This window comes from Siphateles boraxobius, unplaced genomic scaffold (assembly GCF_051911475.1).
Source record: "Siphateles boraxobius isolate OS27281-9 unplaced genomic scaffold, OSU_SipBor_1 9, whole genome shotgun sequence".
NCBI lineage: Eukaryota > Metazoa > Chordata > Actinopteri > Cypriniformes > Leuciscidae > Siphateles > Siphateles boraxobius.
In genome coordinates this window covers 14,758,982-14,778,710 of record NW_027509219.1, presented here as the reverse complement: position 1 = coordinate 14,778,710, position 19,729 = coordinate 14,758,982, and the positions used below count along the sequence as shown (strand labels likewise).

Here is a 19,729-nt window from a genome sequence, read left to right as displayed (position 1 = left end):
TTGTAAAAGCACACTATAAAAAAGTTGCTGCCTTAAACATCCAAGTTGATTGTCCTTAAAAATTATAAGTCATTTCAACTTAAATTACATTTAACTGACTGAACAATTAGTTGAATCTTGTATATTCTATATAAAAAAAGTAGAAACTTATTTTGATGAGTTGAGGCATGTGTTGTCATAACTTTTTGATCATATTTTTTTTTACAGTGCAGTGTGCATGGCTAAGTGCTTGATTTTATACACCTGTGGCAATGGCTCTGACAAAAAAATATGAATTTAATCATTAAGAGGTGTGTCCCAATACTTTTGTGCATATAGTTACAGATCTGCTTGTGGATATCTAGTTAACTTGCCATGAAGCACCTCAAACAATATTTTCAAAGATTTATGCCACTAACATGACACTGGCAAATCCCCTGATAATTTCAAAATAAATTTTATCCAAATACAAATAAATAATAATTTATTAATATTTAACAAGTATACGATACTATTTATATGATATTTGATACAAATATGCAAAATACAGCAAAATTACTTTTTAGAAAATTTAGAAAACTAGTGTAATAACTAAAGTCAGCAGATAAATTAGTAAATTAGTGAATTGATACATATTCATGGTAATGCTCATGAGTGAGACATTTAGTGCTCAAACCACTAGATGTCTCCACACACACACACACACCACACACACACCACACACACACACCACACACACACCACACACACACACCACACACACACACCACACACACACACCACACACACACACACACACACACACACACACACACACACACACACACACACACACACACACACACACACACACACACACACACACACACACACACACACACACACACTTACTGATTTGGCTAATTTAATACAATACAGATTATATTTAAAAAGGTTTGCATTATGTGTGTCCACATAAACAGAATGTTTAAGGTCAAAAATCTATTCTTTATGATTAAAGCAATTAATCAGATGTAACATGTATCAGGAATCAGTAATGGAGAGTTAAGATTTTAAACTAGATTTCAAAAGTAAGTTTAAGTGTAAGAATGAGTAAATGTATATTTTTGTCTGAATATTTTTTATGGGTTTAGTTTTATTTAAATGATAATAACCCATACCTCAGGCACAAAAACACGCTATATGGAAATATACTAGTAAATATAGAGGCAGAAAATAAAGACCGCTCGCACACAGTGACTCAGCACACAGGTCTGACGGCAACACTTGCCCAGTCCTATCCACTCTTATCTTCCTCTCATTTCCCTTTTTTTTGGTCACTTGCTCTGGTTTCCCTGGAGACAGCATGTGCCACGAGCAAGTGACGTCAGAACAGAGGGATCAAATGCGCAAGAAACACATCAGACGGCCCTCTTACACATGGGGCTAAGTGGCCACTAAAGAACATCGAGTGCAAGACACAGAACAGGCCACGTCTATGACATGAACAGCCTAAAGGATCAGACCTCTACAGATACTCACCCTCCCCATCCTACAATATAGACTGTGTCTGTTCCAGATTCCTAATACACCTACACTGTCATTCATGCTTCCCTGTTGGGGTTTTATGTCACATGAAACTGTATTGCGTCAAAAATTACATTAAAGTGAATTACAGCAGCAAAACATCAACAGTGGTAACTTACGGAGGCAATAACAGCTTCCTGAATTGCTGTGATTGATGCTTTATATTTTGGTGCGGCCTTAAACAGATCCAAAGCACTGCTTATTTTATAAGGGACCAGCATGTACTCGTTTGTTTTAACAATCCTTATTCAAATCAGAGGTGAGCCACATAAGGGCAATGGAGGTGCTGGACATTCCACATTGATCTACCCAGTGTCTAATGGTTTGCAAATTATATGAATACACAAAATAAGTAAGAAACTGAATTTTGTCAACAGATGGTAGCACAGGCAAGTGACTGCTTGCTGAGCATTTCTGCTTGCCGAACCTCCGACGGTGCCATTGCGGTTAGCTGCAGGGTCATCAGCCGGGAGCCACCCTTCATTGATGTTCCGCTCCATTAATCCCGGAACATCTCACGGTGGTGGAGCAACAGCAGGGACGTCTCCCTGCCGCCCCCTGCAGCTGACCCTAGGACACTTGCTTTCGCCCTCGCCTAGTCCTTCCTTCTTAAACAAAGCCAAAAGCTTCCTTGCTCGGCCAGGTCTTTCAGCTCCTTTCTGATTTTGGGGGCCGGTGACTCCCATGCTCTTCAGGAAGCGCTGGGTGGATGCCCCCACGAACCCCCTACAGCCTCTCTGCATTCGACTGTGAGGTCAAGGTACCGATCTTTTCTCCTCTCAAAGGCTGCCTCCATTCCTCCCTCCCACGGGACAGTGAGCTGTACCAAAATTACTGCCTGGGCTCTGGCAAACCAGAGAATGATGTCCGGTCGAAGGTTGGTTGTGGTGATTTCCGCTGGAAACCTGAGCTGCCGATCGAGGTCCACTCACAACTGCCTGCAAGTCCTTATCTCTGTGGCTGCGTGATGCTAGGGGCCACTCCTCCCTCTCTGACGAATTGGATCGGCCACCTCGATGTCGGTGGTAGGCACTCCCTGGCTGATTCCGCCCTGCGTACCTCCAGGATCTCCGCCAACTTCCGCAAGACTGGCGCCACCAGTACCGACCCTGGGTTAGCGTTGTTTTGCAGCTTGACAGGATGTGCTACAGGCTCAGATTTGGGGCATTGCAAAGTTGGCAGCTCTCTTCTGAGCTACACCACAGACCGAGGTTGCTGGGGCTTGGGACGGTGACGTAGGTCGACCTTATGAGGAAACTCAGCCTGGCTTGGGGGATCTTCCACATGGCCTCCCAAACAGGCCAACGCTGGAGAGGCTTCCTGATGTAGCTGATGGCTTTTGAGGCTTTTTGAGCACATTTATTGAATCACGTTTCTGTTTAATATTTATAATAACCGTTAAAATGTTTGGGGTTGTTATGATTTGTTATAAATCTCTTATGCTCACCAAGGCTGCATTTATTTGCATTTATGCAGTAAAAACAGCAGTATTGTGAATTATTATTGATTACATATTACTCAAATGTTAAATGCTATAAAAAATTATTTTATATTTGCAAAGCTGAATTTCAGCATCATTACTCCAGTCTTCAGTGTCACATGATCCTTCAGAAATCATTTTAATATGCTGATTTGATTATCAAGAAACATTTATTCTTGTCATTCATTTAGAAAACAGTTGTTTGGCTTAATATTTTTGTGGAGGATTTTTTTTTTTGGATTCTTTGATGACTAAAAGGTTCAAAAGAACAGCTTTTATGTGAAATAAAAAAATGAGTGGGATGTGACATTATAAAAGTCTTTATAATTAATGCTACAACAGTTATTGGTCAATATTGGAGATTTTTTTTATGTGCAAATTATCTATCAGTATCATGCGATATTGGATATTATATGACTGTGAATTTCAAATTAAAATAATACAATTGTAATATTGGGCATGTATTGGCCAAAACATGAAAATAATACATGCATACATTTAGAAACAAATTTAATAGCAAACCATAGGCCTACAGGCTTAGGAAACGTAAGAGAAGGAACAGAACAGAACAGAAGTCAACCCAATTTCAGCTTGGCACACAGATTTAAGTCTCTCACATTGTGTCCCTTCCTTATTCTCAAGCCACACTAAACAGAACCAGTTTGCTGCCTGAATTGTAGCTCTATAAAGAGCTGGAGGCCTTCATTACCGAGTGATTAAAGACCCTGAAAGATCCACAGATGACCACAGCTAAAATTGAACTGAGTCATTTTCTCCAGACCTGCTGCTACACAACTGAGAGTTAGATTTTGTTTCAACAAAAGCAGCACTTCAAAAAATGTAACCGGACTAAAAAAAAAAAAAAAATTGTTATTGGAGAAGAGAATGTATTTAAGAGTGCACGCACACCCTACGCACCTTGTAAGAGTTTGTGTCTTAGGCTGGATTTGAGCTAAATCAAAGCGAGTGAAAAAAAAAACCCTTTACGCAATAGGAACGCCCTTCCTCTTCACAGAACTGAGTGAAATATTTCCAAATCTAGGTTACTGGGTCACTTCACTTTCAGCAGGAGGGAGAAGAAAGACAGGGAAAAGGAAGGGAAATAACAGACAGAGAGATCAAATTTACAGAATGTAAGGTTGAGGAACAGCAGGGGAAAAAACTGTACAAAGCATTGACCGAAACAACAATATAGTAAAAAGAGGAATAAAAAGAGACTCAATTGTTTTTTTTTCCTTTACATATATTATGGAAATGCATATTGAACTGTCAAAAGACTAAAAAAACATCTACATTTTTAGCCACATCAGCCAGCTTTACTGTATTTAAGAGTAGGATTATACCATGAGATAACATGTCATAATGCATGCCCAGACATACACAGAAAAAACAAAATGACAGCATTAAAGACTGTAAATTCCAAGTTCACCTTTGTCAGGTCATGACGTTTGTGCCATCGTTCTGACTTGCCTACCCAACCCACAAGAACAAGACATTCTGTACATCGCAACGTGCTAATAATGTGCCTTCGTTGTAAACAGGCAGTTTTACGATGACAATTCCAGATGATGACAGGCCAGTGTGAAAGCTGAGACTCTCCACTGATGTCTTGACTGTGGTAAGACTGTTCTACAGTAGGGATCACACTGGTAAATTAACTTGTGACAACACCGGTATTGTGGGCATCAGGGAGCCGCTATCAATAGGTATTGAAATTGACATTACTATATTGGTTTTGTTTAAGATCTTTATTTGTCATTGTACGAAATCAGTGCAAAGGCTTAGTTATTTAGCTGAAGGTTAAAACATTATACCAGTTAAAATTCCTCTTTGGCTAAAATGTGATTTGTAAAAACAGCTAAAATTGTTAAAGTTCATTTTGTAATTAAGATGACTTAAAAATGTTTAGTACTTGGTTTGTTGTGGGAATGGACCAGCCTGGTGAAAGATTCAAACATGAAGTTGATCTGTTTTTATGGGAATTCTAAAGTGATAATGTACCAACTTTGATGTATTAGAGGGGACACAATACATGTGATGTCCTGATCAATGTGACTTTTGGTTAATGTAATTATTTTCGCATTAACTAAAATTTATCCATGGCTCTTAATTTAATTAAATGTATTGTGTTCATTCCAGGGTTTTTGTTGTTACTGTTGTGAAAATTTGTTTGCGAATCTTATTTGTTTTCATGGTGCTGGCCACCTCCTAGAAATTCAGTGTATGTCTTGTCTAGTAAAGGCTGATTTATACTTATGCGTCGGATCTATGCCGGAACCTCTACGCTTTAGATTCTGCGTTGGTTTTCATTTATACTTCTGCGTCGTTGTCCATGTTGACGCGCAATTACACATGCAGAGGGAGCTTGTGAAACCCGAGGGAGCGGTTCTAGCAGACCAATCACAGCTCTTGCGTCCACGTAGAATTGACGCGTTGTTACATTTTTGGAGAGGTGCACGTCAGGGTACGCCGAAGGGTACGCGCAGCCTACGACGTAGCTACGGCGTGATTTCGACGCAGAAGTATAAATTGGGCTTAAGAGTCTTGTTACTTATTGTACCCTGGAAAAGTGGTGCTGATTTTGGTCCTCTGTCAGTTTGAGATGCTTAAGCTCAATTATGTCCTTTTTGAATACTGACTTTATCCTGTGATGTAGCTTTATCATTTTTTTATATTATTTTAAATGATAAAATAATTGTATTATTTTTCCTCTCTAATGAGGCTTGATCACTTTTTTTCTTGCGTAAGCAAGATTCATTTAAGACTGTCACAATTGAAGACCACTTTGGTCCCTGTTGTGGTGATGGACACATTTTTTTTTGTTGTGATTTGCTAAAGCTCATGGCAGATCCATCACATGAGCCCTTACTGTATAAGAAACAATATTAGTCAATGATGTCAGGATCTGTTGTGCACCAAAACCTCCAAATCATCTTTCCTTACTCTTCTCATGTGATGAGTGAAATCTGACCAAATGGTTTTTATTTCTATAAAAAAGCTAAACGAAATGAGTGTATGGCCGAACACCGTGTAACACCGACTACGCTAGCCTATTCTACAGTAGATGTTATCATCTTCTCTACCATATTTAACAAAAATAGAGTGAAGTAGAAGATTCATTACTTGCTGAGCAAAAGTGTGCTTGTAAACTAAGCCTGAATCTAACATCCTGAAAATAATCAATAAAACGACCCACATATAAAACACAATACTGTTTGTACAACAAACATGAACACAATTTACTGAAAATTTTCATGTTTCAATCACACATATACACAGGGGCTAAAGTGGGCCTGAACGGTCCGGAACTGCGTTCCGTCACCTCAGATAATTATTAAATAAATAGATGCATTAATATCAACGAATCTCGCTGGTCTCGAGATGGACCGACTGGCCGACCAACCTCCATTCCTCCCCGCTGAACGCGAGTGATTATAAATGCGTGAAATGCACTCACGGTGGTTGAGCGCAGTAAAGTTAGTTTAATGTTCGATATTTCGTTATACATCGTTTTCCCTTGCCACTGTTATAGGGTCGGCAGTCTTACAAAGATATCAATAGCAGGATTAGTTTTAACACATGTAACCATTATCGACATTAAATATTCGTTCTAAATCACCTTGTATTAATGCTGCATATTTATACCTGAGAATGCTTTGACGCGTTTCCACAACGCATGCCTAAGGGAATGTCTGGCAATTACACTAACTAAGTTAAACGTAGCCTATAATTTGTATTATTTAAAATTTCTTTTCAAATTCCAAAGCTTGTAGAAGGTTCCCTATTGGCAATACTGATCTGGTAGACTTGAGTAAATTAACTTATCTAAGAAAATTATTCATAAAACTCATCAGTTGAGCCTATGTTTACTTTTTTTTTCAGTGACACAGATAAAAATGAAAAGACTATCATTCAAAGTTCAGCTTTAGGAGGGGAAGAAATACGGCAGGATAAGGAGACTGAGAGAAAAAGAAAGATTGAGATGAGAGAGCATGTATTGACAAATAATCTAATGCACACTGAAATGGTTTTAAAGCTATTTATTATCCATTTTTTTTTGCCTTCAAGAGTCTTAAATTGCACATATGTAGGTCAGAGAAATCAAAAATTTCTCAGGGGAGCATGTCCCCTAACCCCTCAAACTACTTCACATCTAGGCCCTGTCCACACGGACACGCGTTTAGCTGTATAGCCTACGTAAAAAAAATTTAGCGGATCGGCGTTTCGTCCAGACGGATACGGCGTTTTGGGAGACTGAAACCGCTATTTTTTGAAACCGGGTCCCAGGGTGGATAAATCTGAAAACGACACCCTTGCGCCATCGTGTGTACGGCCAATCCGTATATTTTGTGAAACGATGATGTCATCACCCCACGTGTCGACTAGTCAGACGCGCTAAATCAGTTGGGTCTAAATCTTAAATAAAACAGCAACAACAACTGCGACTACTTGCTTGAGTTGATGTTCAGAAGCTACTGAGCCTCTTTTATTTCTTTATTTATTATTTAGGCCTACTTTAATGTATTTGTATTTTATTTCTTTACTTTTTTATTTGTTTATATTTCTTTCTTATGCTATGATGCTTGTAGGCTATTTTGTCTGATTAAGACATTTCATATTTTGTAGGGATGGGCATTTCAAGCAAAAATAATATTCGACGATCGCTGTGAATTATTTGATTAGCCTATTATTCAAAAAACGCACCTCTGCCCCCTCATGCTCACCGGTAACACGGCGTTCGCTCCGACATTAAATTTCTCTGTACTGTAGGCATGTTGTAGCCATTAAAGAAAAGTTAGTTTCATATTTATGTTTAAATAATATGTTATTTGTTCCATTTCATATATGTTGATTATATGAAAAGTGAACAGCGCGAGTAGCCTAATCATAAGATGTGCAATATCGAGAGACATCATTTTGACCACTTCATTAAGTTTTGTTTTATATAAAAATTTATTTAAAGTGAATTTCGTTTTGTATAAATTGTATCTTAATTTTAATCAATGTTTCTTCAACCAATTGCCTGGATTTAATAAATAAGAAGCAAATATAGCAGACAATAGCCATCAGGACACAGAGGCGCCGTCGCGATATAACTTGCATCCCACGTGAACTGGAGCTTGTCTCATAAATGAACAGAAACTCAGAAATATATCTAAGCTTGAAATGTCTTCTTTTAAACAAAACAATTCAAAACGAAAAATAACAGACAACTCTCTTATAATACGTATGAAGTGTGCATTTATCTCTATAAGCATCGTCACAGAAAACACTAGTTTATTAATAAATAGTTAAAATGTCTCCTTGCTATATTTGACACATTCATAATGATTAGGCTATTTGCCGGTTCTTTATGGCAAACTTCATGCGTCTGCTAACTAATCGAATATCATGACTCATTCCTATTTTGTACCAGGCCATTTATGGTTTTTCATATTGTTCAACAAAGTTCTTGGTTAAAAAAAAAGAAAAAGCTACTGTTCCTAATATTATTGTATACAGCGCGCAAGGTTTATGCGCAAGTCTTCTTCTCTGTTTTTAGTGTGTCTGTGTCAGAATTACAGAGCCTCATAATGGTCTGGCATGTATACTACATCAGTTTGAGTCGGTTTCAGTGTTTTCCTGTGTACGCAGATATTTCTTGAGACACTGCCGTGTTTACAGATTTTTTTTTAGAACGAGGGAAAAAAAAACATTGGATAGGTAAAGCTCTGGCTTCGTGTGGATGTGGCCCTAAATGCACATGGCTGTGGGGGGTAATGTGGGCGGGTGTGGCTACAGTGCCAGGGCTCAATTTTTGGCCCAGTGTTCAGCAATTTTAACATAGTATCGTCATCATATCATTGTTGATGGACCAAAATAAAACCATTAAAATATCAAGTAAATAAGTATTGTGATATGTGGTGCCACAGTGACACTCTTGTCCCAAAAAGTATTGCTATTCCACGATACTCAATATGTTGTCCCACGGTGAGTCATTTTTCCCTGTTGCACCTACACAAAATTTGAGGGTTCCCCCACCTACAAAATCCCACTTTAACCACTGCATATACATATAAAATATATTTATATAAAGTTACATGTTAACTGTTGTGCTTGTTAGTTGAGTTGGGTAAACTCCACAGACAGTGGAGCAGTGCATGGGATTCACCACACAGGCCAGATTTTAACCTTTGTTCCCCATTGTAACCCCATTGCTCAATGTGTCTGTTAAAGCAAGGTTTAGCTGTTAGAACATGTTCCAAACTCACACTTACCGGCAGCCAAAGGTAGTCTGCAACAGGGTGGTGATGCCCACGCAAAAGAAAATGGTGCCAATCAGCTGACTTGTTGCCCATTGGTCATGACCGACACACATGGCTTCAGCCAGCAGGAAGGGCACAGCGATAGTTCCACTGAAACAGGTAAGGTAGTGCTGAGGAGAAATGATGTGGAAAGAAAAGAATATCTAGCTCTTTATCTCTGTAATTGAGAACATCAAATCTTACACAAGCCTAGGGTAACTGCAGTAAATGTAGGGTCACTGCTGTAAAGTCAAGGGTCACTACTTTAAAGTTGCGTGTCACTGCTCTAAAGTCTAGGTTTCCCTAATGAAAGTCGAGTCACTTCTTCAAAAGTCATGGTTCATTGCTGTGAAGTTGTGGGTCACTGCTGTAAAGTCTAGGGTCACTACTGTGAAGTTGTGGGTTACTGCTAAAAGTCTAGATGTCACTGCTGTAAAATCAAGACTCACTGCTTAATAGTCTAGTTGCACTGCTGTAAAGTCGAAGGTCAACGCTAGATGTCCTTGCTGTAAAGTTGAGGGACACTTCTTCAAATTCAAGGGTCACTGCTAAAAGTCTAGGGTCACAGTTTCAAAATGTAGTTTTACTGCTGTTAAGTTAAGGGACACTGCTAAAAAGTCAAGGGTCAGTGCTGTAAAGTCTAGTTTCACTGCTGTAATGTCGAGGGTCACTACTGTAAGGTCAAGGGTCACCACTGTAAAGTCAAGGGTTGAGGGTCACTGCTGTAAAGTCTAATTTCACTGCTGTAATGTCGAGGGTCACCACTGTAAGGTTGAGTCATAGCTGGTATATGAACATCTTAAATGTCTAGGGCTCATCACAGTGGGTGTGTATGCGTTTGTACCTGTAAACCCAGGAACACACACAGGTACCAAGGTGGTGTGTCCTCTATGGTGTATATCATGTCCATTCTCCTGGCATCTGTGCTGTCTGCACTGTCCACAGTCTCTGACATGGAGCACTGATGGGGAGAGGAAACACAAGACACATGGGAGTTAGGCTATGGGACGTCCCTATGGTAACCTATCCCTATTAAAGAGAAGCTGAGTGAGAGCTGTACACTATAAATGGCATCAGAGCGCACAGACACAACCACACACACCAAAACTGCCGGAAATTCAAATGGCATCAGAGGGAGATCAGTGACACTATATGAAATTTTCCTGAAATGAACAAACTGCTTAATAAACTCAGTTCTAATCTTCCAAATTGAAAGAAGAGATTACTATCAGAGTTATTCTGTTACATGTTAAAATAAGCTGTAATGGAAAAATATGTACTATTACTGAAAACTAGTTTTAACAATTTAATTAATTAAACCACAAAGCAAAGATACAGTACAGCCATCAAATTATTGTCTGTCTTGTAACATTTTTCAAAGCAGTAAGATTAGCCTTCAGCTTTTCCTTGCTGCAGTAATCTTTGTTTTGAAGACAATATCGTTTTTTTGACAATGAAAATCTGTATTACCAGTCAAATAATTCTAATTTCTGACAGATATTACTTGCAACACACAACCAGAGAAAAAGTCAGAAACCCAATGTGTTGCATCAGCATTGCTGTACTTAAGGCAAACACTGAGGACATTCCACTGCAATGTTGTGACCTCCCAAATCCCTGATCCATCTGTGGGGGAAAAGTGCCAAGTCATAATGACTGAGCTATTACCGAACAGGGCTTAATACAGAGTGGATAAGCAAGACTGGTACGAGTAGCCCCTAGATTTAAAGGCGAAGTGTGTCATTTCTACACCAATAGCATCACCAAAAAAAACTCACCTTGTCTTCAGTCTGACTGTCTTTCGCGTAAATGGCCATGAGCTGTGTGTCCTCTGCGTCTTGATCTCCAGGGGTTTGCACGGCACCGTTAACCACCTGTCAAATACAGAGATATTTGCAAAGATCACATATCTACTAGGGCTGGGTATTGACCCAAATTTCACAATTCGATTCGATTTCGATTCACAAACTTGCAATTCGATTCGATTCGATTCAATATTTATTATTTTGGATATCAGGTAGGCTAGATACATGGCAAATTTTCTCACGGAAAACAAAACAAATGCTGTAAACTATGGGAGTCAGTTGTAGCCTACTAGGCTTTCATTAGCCTACTATAATATTGAAGGTAAAAATTAACTGATTTGTATACAAACACTTAAATTACACTTTTATTTATTTTTATAATATTAAAGTTATATGAAAAACCCTTTCTGATATAAATGGGATGTTATATGACATTGTTTACAAGAGGTTTCACTGACGTCTTTCCACGGTTGAAACACTGATTGAGCGATTCCATGTAACAAGATACGGATTTCGATAAGTTTAACACACTTTCAGATGCTCATTCATGTTTATTTCGCACTGTAACTGGTATTATTAAGGCGGAAGAGAAGATCATGTGTGCTCCGCGCTGCTGCTTCTCTTGATCAATAGTAACAAAACACAAAGATTATTTCGATTTATTGGATGGGATGCGCACTACAATGTTCCATTCATTCATCAACTGAAAACAGGATGACTAGCCTAATCGATTCTTGGGATTTAAAAATTGATATCGATTCGAAAAATGAGAATTGATTAAAATTGAGAAATCGATATTTTTTTACCGAGCCCTAATATTTACCAAGCAACAAAACAAGGAAAATGATTGACGCTAATATGTAGTTTAGCTTGGCACACGAAGGGTTACGATTCCAGAAGCTTTGCTTTGGTTCTCTTTGCCAAATTCAAATACCAGGGTTTCAGTGTCAAGCACATTAGTTTTACCTTACGACCTTTTGACATTAAACCCCGACACTGACGAGACTTATCAGCCCACTGAAGTCCACAAGGGCAATTTCACACACACATTTCAGAGAAAGGGTTATGCAGATAAGTGATCACACTCATGTAGGGAAGAGTTCACCAAAACAATGATGCTTTAGCTGTACAAGGTTTTTTGGTGGTTCTTCATGACATCATACTAGACAGAAGATTCATGACAGCACAAACAACCTTTAGTCTTTCAAACAATAATTACATACAGAGATTAGAAAAGAACACGAGTCCCTAATAATTAATCAACAATTGAGAACTATATAACAAAAGAACAAAACAAAAACAAAAGAATGATATAATCCGCATAAATGTTATAAGAGAGTGTTTGCTATGTAATTGTCTTTAAGGGAGTGGTGGGCATGACTAAGGGAAACTCAAGACTTGAATGTCTTCATAATGAGTGAACAGATAAAGTTACAGAGCACAGACCATAGTGGACCGACTGATAAAGGGACACATCTGTGGAAGGACGAGATAAAAACAACTCTCTAATAGATATCGTCTTATAGAAGCACACACACACAAGAAAGTAAACATTGCCTTCTTGACATGTTTATTAAATGGTTCACGCAAAAAATTACATTTCTGTCATTAATAACTCACTCGTATGTAGTTCCAAACCCGACCTTCGTTCATCTTCGGAACACAAATTAAGACTTTTTTTTTTCTGAAACCCCATAGACTGCAAAGCCATTACCACTTTCAAGGACCTTAATGTTATGAAGTGACGAGAATACTTTTTGTGCGCAAACCCCCCCCCCCCCCAAAAAAATAACGACTTTATTCAACGATTTCTTCTCTCCCGTGTCACTCTCTGACAGTGTTCATGTTGTAAACACTGTGCAGCGTTTCGGGGTTCTACGCCAGAACGCCGTCCCAGTATTGGCCGGATCCTGTGTCAGAATCACACGCATGTGTCATGGTGCTCACGTGAACAGCGTCAAAGACTGACGCGGAAGAGAAAAAATAGTTTAATTAAGTCGTTATTTATTTTTTAGCGCAGAAGATTGAACCACTGTAGTCACATGCACTATGTTAATGAAGTCTTTACTACCTTTCTTGACCTTCAAAGTGTTAATTGCTTCGCTGCTATAGCGGGTCAGAAAGCTCTCGGATTTCATCAAAAATATCTTAATTTGTGTTCTGAAGAAGGTCTTATGGGTTTGGAACGACATGAGGGTGAGTAATTAATGATAGAAATTTAATTTTTGGGTGAAGTAACCCTTTAAATGTTTAAGTATGCATGTTTAACAGCAACAACACTATCAAAAAGCAGCAGCTGGTTATTTCAAGTTGTTCAGGTTTTTTTTTGGTTGTTAAAGGAGAACTCCGGGCAAATTTTAAGTTAATCTTGATCGTTAAACCTTTGTGAGTACTGACTATAGAAAAAAAACCGAACCGGATTGGTGCTTGCTACGCGGACCTGCGACCGCGAATGCCCAGAGCTCCCACCCAGCTAAAACGGCAGCTATGGGGGCATGGACATAAAGAGCGTTTTTGAGCCTCTTAACAGACACAAAATTCAATTAAAATGTCTGTCCAACATGAACAGGGACCCTACATGTGAACAAGATACGTTTAGAAACTTAGCCATTGTTTCAACTCACCTAAATAGTCTTTTAGACGGCAAGCTGTAGTCTCGCGCTGCAGTCCCATGCTGTAGCCGGAAAAGGTAAACAACGTCCTGGTGGGAGGAGCGTTGATCATGTGCGACGAGTTAAGATCAGAGTTGCTTACAAGTGAAGAAGAAATGGTTCGTGTTTGTGCCTTTCCGAATTGTGGCAACAGAATGCGAAAATATAAGAGCTTAAATTTTCATCGTCTTCCTTTTCATGACCTCGAGATTCTGCAGTTGTGGCTAGTTGTACTTCAACTTGTGCAAACTCCCGTAGAAGTACTACGCGCTAAAGATTACCGCATTTGCAGCGAACACTTTGACAAGGATGACTACACACACTCAACACAGCGGGGCCGTTTGAAGAAAAATGCCATTCCATGTACGATGACGGGTGCAACCACTGTGGAGGTAATGTAAACTTTATTTATCCTTCCATTTGGGCACACACGGCATGAGGAGAGATGTGCATGAATGTTTTTGTAGTCTTATTTACAAAGCTTTAATTATTTCAATAGCTTCTTCGGCTTGAATTGTAATTGTATTGTTGTATTCGCTGCAAATGCGGTAATCTTTAGCGCGTAGTACTTCTACGGGAGTTTGCACAAGTTGAAGTACAACTAGCCACAACTGCAGAATCTCGAGGTCATGAAAAGGAAGACAATGAAAATTTAAGCTCTTATATTTTCGCATTCTGTTGCCACAATTCGAAAAGGCACAAACACGAACCATTTCTTCTTCACTTGTAAGCAACTCTGATCATAACTCGTCGCACATGATCAACGCTCCTCCCACCAGGACGTTGTTTACCTTTTCCGGCTACAGCATGGGACTGCAGCGCGAGACTACAGCTTGCCGTCTAAAAGACTATTTAGGTGAGTTGAAACAATGGCTAAGTTTCTAAACGTATCTTGTTCACATGTAGGGTCCCTGTTCATGTTGGACAGACATTTTAATTGCATTTTGTATCTGTTAAGAGGCTCAAAAACGCTCTTTATGTCCATGCCCCCATAGCTGCCGTTTTAGCTGGGTCGGAGCTCTGGGCATTCGCGGTCGCAGGTCCGCGTAGCAAGCACCAATCCGGTTCGTTTTTTCTTCTATAGTCAGTACTCACAAAGCTCTAACGATCAAGATTAACTTAAAAATTGCCCGTAGTTCTCCTTTAAGGAACCTTTGCTACAGTGATAAGATAACACACACACAAGGTTTAGACCCACATGTTGAGGGTCCAAAAAACACCAACTGTATAATTAAATCGATAACACCTTAAAATAAGGTCTTATTAATTAACATGAGTTAACTACATTAACATGAACTAAGAATGAACTGCACTTCTACAGCATTTATTAATATTTGGTTGTGATAATTTCAGCACTTAATACATTATTAAAATCAAAAGTTGTATTTGTTAACATTGGTTAATGTACTGTGAACTAACATGAACAAACAATGAACAGCTGTATTTTTTATTATTAATTAACGTTAACAAAGATTAACAAATACAGTAACAAATGTATTGCTCATGGTTAGTTAATGTTAGTTAATACATTAACTAATGTAAACAAATGAGACATTGTAAAGTGTTACTATTAAATTAGTAATATTTTTCAATATGGCACTATATGTTAACATTTGGTATTACACTAATAAATAATTTTTAATCATTTAATCGTGGTTAATGTTAATTTACAGATTATTCTTCACTGTTAATTCATGTTTGCTCCTAATAAACCTTATTCAGATCAGCGCCATGACGGGTATGAAAGCGAGGCTGTGAGGGATAGACTTACCAATTGTTTTCAATTGCATCTGCGGTAAAAAGATTGTATGATCACTTATAATTTCCACAGCTCATTGTCTGGGTTTTTTTGTCTACTGAAATTTATCTGAAAGATTTTTTGCAGTGTTTCGTCTGCAGAACAATCCAAAAACACATTGAATGTAGAGAACCCACTGAAGAGATGTACGTCTTTCCCTCACAACCTCGCATTCATTCCCGTTAAAAATCAAATATGGCGCTGCTGTGAATAAGTTCTATACATTAACTAATGTTAAACAACAACTTGAAATGTTGTAGTATTTAAAAATGTATTAGTACACTATCATGAAAAAGTTGCTAAGATCTTTAATTTTTTTTATAGAAGTCTCTTATACTCACTAAGGGTGCATTTATTTGATAAAAATACAGTAAAAAAGTAATTATGTAAAATCCTATTACAATTTAAAATATCTATATTTTTTTATCTTTTATATATTTAAAAATGTAATTTATTCCAGTGATGTCAAAGGTGAATGTTCAGCATCATCACTCTAGTCTTCAGTGTCACATGATCCTTTCGAAATCATTCTAATATGATGATTTGGTGCTAAAGAAAGTTTTTTATTATTGTTCTTACAGTTGTTCTGATTTTTTCAGGATACTTCGATGAATAGATAATTCAAAAGAACAGCATTTATTTGAAACAAATCTAAAAAATAAAAGTAACTGCCCCTAAAAATCTTACTGAACCCAAGCATTTGAATGGTTAGTGCATTTATAACTCCACTGCATTTATGACTTGTGTCTGCATCTTCAAAAGAAATGTTATGCATGCCATAATGGTAAATCTGTTGTTTGTCATTCCTGGAAGTTTATTGACACTTGAAATAGAACAAATTCTGGAAAAACACATTTTAAATGGCACTTCCTTATAGTAGGAATTTGCATACCACACTGACCTGCTTAAAAAAGTATATGTGACCATGCACACAAGTGGTTGACACACACCCTGTCCTGTCACTGAAATGACAGGTTTAAAGCCATTGTTTTTTAGCCCTATGATTAGCAATTCCACTCCCACACATACACACACACACACACACACACACTCACAGGGATGGGATAGAAGTGTGCACTGTGTTTGTTCTCCTCTTCATATTTGCCAGGCTCTGCGGTGGACTCCATGGATTTGGAGGTAGTGTTTTTACCAACACCCATTCCTCCCCTTTGCTCCTCTGCCTTGTCCTCCTCCTCTTCCTCTGGCTCTGGCTCTGTTCCTCTCCTCCGCTCCCTCTCACGCTCGGGTAGAAACACTGCTGCTCTGCCTGTCAGCACACACTCATGCTCCACTGATTGGCCAGCCAGATCATCTTAGGTGAAACAGAGCAATTCTATTAATGAATGAATTACGACATTGCCGCATTCATCTAATGACTTCCTGCACTTATTCAACAGAATAAAACAATCCATATAGGCATAAACCAATCTAATTCACTGAAAATCATCCATTTTAAATCTTGTGTTTGTCAAATAAAAATGGAACACTTCGCAAAGTCAAAGGCAGAATGAACAGGACAAATAACTTAAGCAATGAAATCTGAGAACATATCAAGTGAAAAATTGTTTATGTACTCGTATTAACATACTCAAATACCCACACTTACATTACTGTGGTTTTGAACTCAAACAAACATTTATTCAACAATAATGTGTGATCAAACATCTACAGTAACAAAGATAAGGAAAAGATGAATTGGAAAAATTGTTGAGCTAAAGAATGATAAAAAAGAAGAAAAGACTATAGAAGATTGGGAAGTGGGATGACAAGATAGGATGGAAAACATAAGGGAATGAAAGAAAGCGTGTGACTGGAGAAGGCTAGAACGCTTTATCAGCGGATGTTGTTGATTTTGTTAACAGTCAAGTTCTGTTTATTTTTCTTGTGGCCTTCCCTATTAATGACATTGATTCGACATGTCAGCTCACCACCAACGGCTGTACCCCTCCCCCTACAGCCCATGATCCCTCAGCAGCCTTGAACTCCAGGACGATCACATCTGCTTGGTATCTAGAAGCCATCTGGGTTCACAAACCCCCCTCAGCGCTACATGCAGTGCCAGATTCTTACACGCAAACTAGGAACTGTCATGACAAACGACAAGATATTTTGTCAACCGTTTGGCTTCTATTCCTTCTTGTGTAATGCCACAACCACTATGATATCTCACTGGTCTACAATTAACTGAACATTAAACATGAAATATTAAAATAAAATAATATAAACATTATACTTATTAAATGATGTGTTATGTACTTGATATTTTATTAATAATATACATTTTATAAATACGTATTAGACATAGATTTATATGAAATTTAATAGACATTATTAATAATAATGATACATATTTTATCAATAACGATTGTGATCTTTGAGAATCACAATTTTCCCACAATTCTGAATAAACAATTAAACAAAATAATATGTTACAAAATGTTAAATGCTTCAGACCAATTAATAATGTTTTATTTATGTGAATGAATTATATATATATATATATATATATATATATATATATATATATATATATATATATATATATATATATAGGCTATGGTAACACTTTATTTTACAGTGTCCTTGTTGCATATGTTACATGTTCTTACCGTAGTAATAACAGTACATTGTGCATAATTACATGCAACTAACCCTACACCAAATCCTAATCCTAACCCTATAGTAAGTACATGTAGTTGCTTAATATTACTCAGTACTTAAATATATAATTACACTGTAACATTGCCACCTTAAAATAAAGTGTAACCTAGGCTATATATATATATATATATATATATATGTACACACACACATACACACACATAAATGGTTTGAATGAATGATTCAATGACTCACTCATATCTTTTTCCATTAGTGGATGAATCAGTGTTTTTGAACGAATCTCTTGAATGAATAATTCAAATGACAAATAATTTTTTTAACAGTCACTTGTCACCAACTACTGATGTAATCAAGTTACCTTCAAATGGTGATTTACTCTATTTTGATCTCTACCATAGACAACAGTGTTTATCGATCTATAAACTTTTATCCGAGTACTTCTGTGATAATCTGAACGATTCTAACACAGAAATAACGATATGTGGTTGAAGAGTCTGTCTGAGAAGCGGTTTCATAACGATACATGACAACTGCTCTCTGTGGCAGGGAGAACGCAGATTTCAATGTTCGCTGTGATAGTAGGCTACTTGTCAAAGATTTAATAGAAATAACAAATTGTAAAAAATATCGAGTGGGTGTTTGAATCGAGATCACAATCTTTTAACGATAAATTGTGCGCACACTTTTTTTTTGTGTGGATAATTTCCTCATTCATTTGACCAACATACAACCAGTCAGACATGTTTTAAAGGCTTGGCAAAATTAATGCTGGGTTGTCAGGTTGCCTTCTTTAAAACCAAAATTACACTAAATGTGATTCTCGCAATGTAAATCAAAACAATGTCAAGGATAATGTCCAATATATGAAAAATACCCTCGGAACAATCTTTTATTTACAATATGCTCGAATGTGATTTTTAGATATTGCATTAAAGAGTTGCGGTCTTAAAACAAAATCTTATTTACAGTTTACTACGCAAACTGATACTAAGAAGGTTGATACTAGTTATTTTATTTGGAAAGCAGGTGTCCGAGTGCAAATCCAAGTGCAACTGGAGACAGTAAAGAAATAAGTACCTAATTCACACATCACTCCCACCAATCTGGTCGGCCGGAAGCATCTGTGTAGGAGGGGTTAAACTGGGAGAAGGGAAGGATAGAGGGAAGATGGAAAAGAGGAAGATAGAAGAAAAAAGAGGTAGGGACATGAAAAAGGAATGAGGGTTGACAAAAAGAAAGATAGAGGAGACAGGTGTTAATCAGCAGCCAAAATGCAAATCACAAGCCATTTTTCTATCATTCTATTTCAAATCATCATTCAATCTAAGAAGTTCAATAAACATTGATATTCCGAATGTGCAAGCATATAAGCAAATCTGTGCCTTATACTCCACAAAGCTTAAACAAATGTGTTAAACTACCAAGTTCCAACAAATGTTTGGCATGCATGCAGTTGATTGCCACAGACAATAATTTGGACTCTTCCCGTAGTTTGTACAAACAAACAAACACAGTGTTTACAATAATGCAACTTTCCTTTCCTT

General features: G+C 37.7%; 1 protein-coding gene and 1 pseudogene across 4 annotated transcripts in view; both read right to left on the bottom strand.

Moving 5' to 3' along the window:
• The window catches only part of slc23a2 (solute carrier family 23 member 2), a 46,487-nt gene that overhangs the window by 10,968 nt on the left and 15,790 nt on the right, over positions 1–19,729 (bottom strand). The window contains exons 2-6 of one of the 3 annotated variants that reach the window (XM_077224508.1): positions 19,263–19,325; positions 16,619–16,875; positions 11,088–11,183; positions 10,154–10,270; positions 9,283–9,440 (exon numbers count right to left, since the gene is read on the bottom strand). In XM_077224508.1, the coding sequence (XP_077080623.1) occupies positions 9,283–9,440; positions 10,154–10,270; positions 11,088–11,183; positions 16,619–16,875; positions 19,263–19,275 (641 nt within the window). In that variant the 5' untranslated portion in view covers positions 19,276–19,325. Of the gene's footprint in view, positions 1–9,282; positions 9,441–10,153; positions 10,271–11,087; positions 11,184–16,618; positions 16,876–19,262; positions 19,522–19,729 lie in introns of those variants that run through there. The other 2 variants (XM_077224509.1, XM_077224510.1) reach the window with 2 other exon arrangements.
• On the bottom strand, positions 1,162–2,831 carry LOC143732620 (uncharacterized; annotated as a pseudogene). The gene is made up of 3 exons (XR_013201144.1): positions 2,746–2,831; positions 2,246–2,483; positions 1,162–2,039 (listed from the first exon to the last, which is right to left on the bottom strand). The product of XR_013201144.1 is annotated as an uncharacterized LOC143732620 (transcript).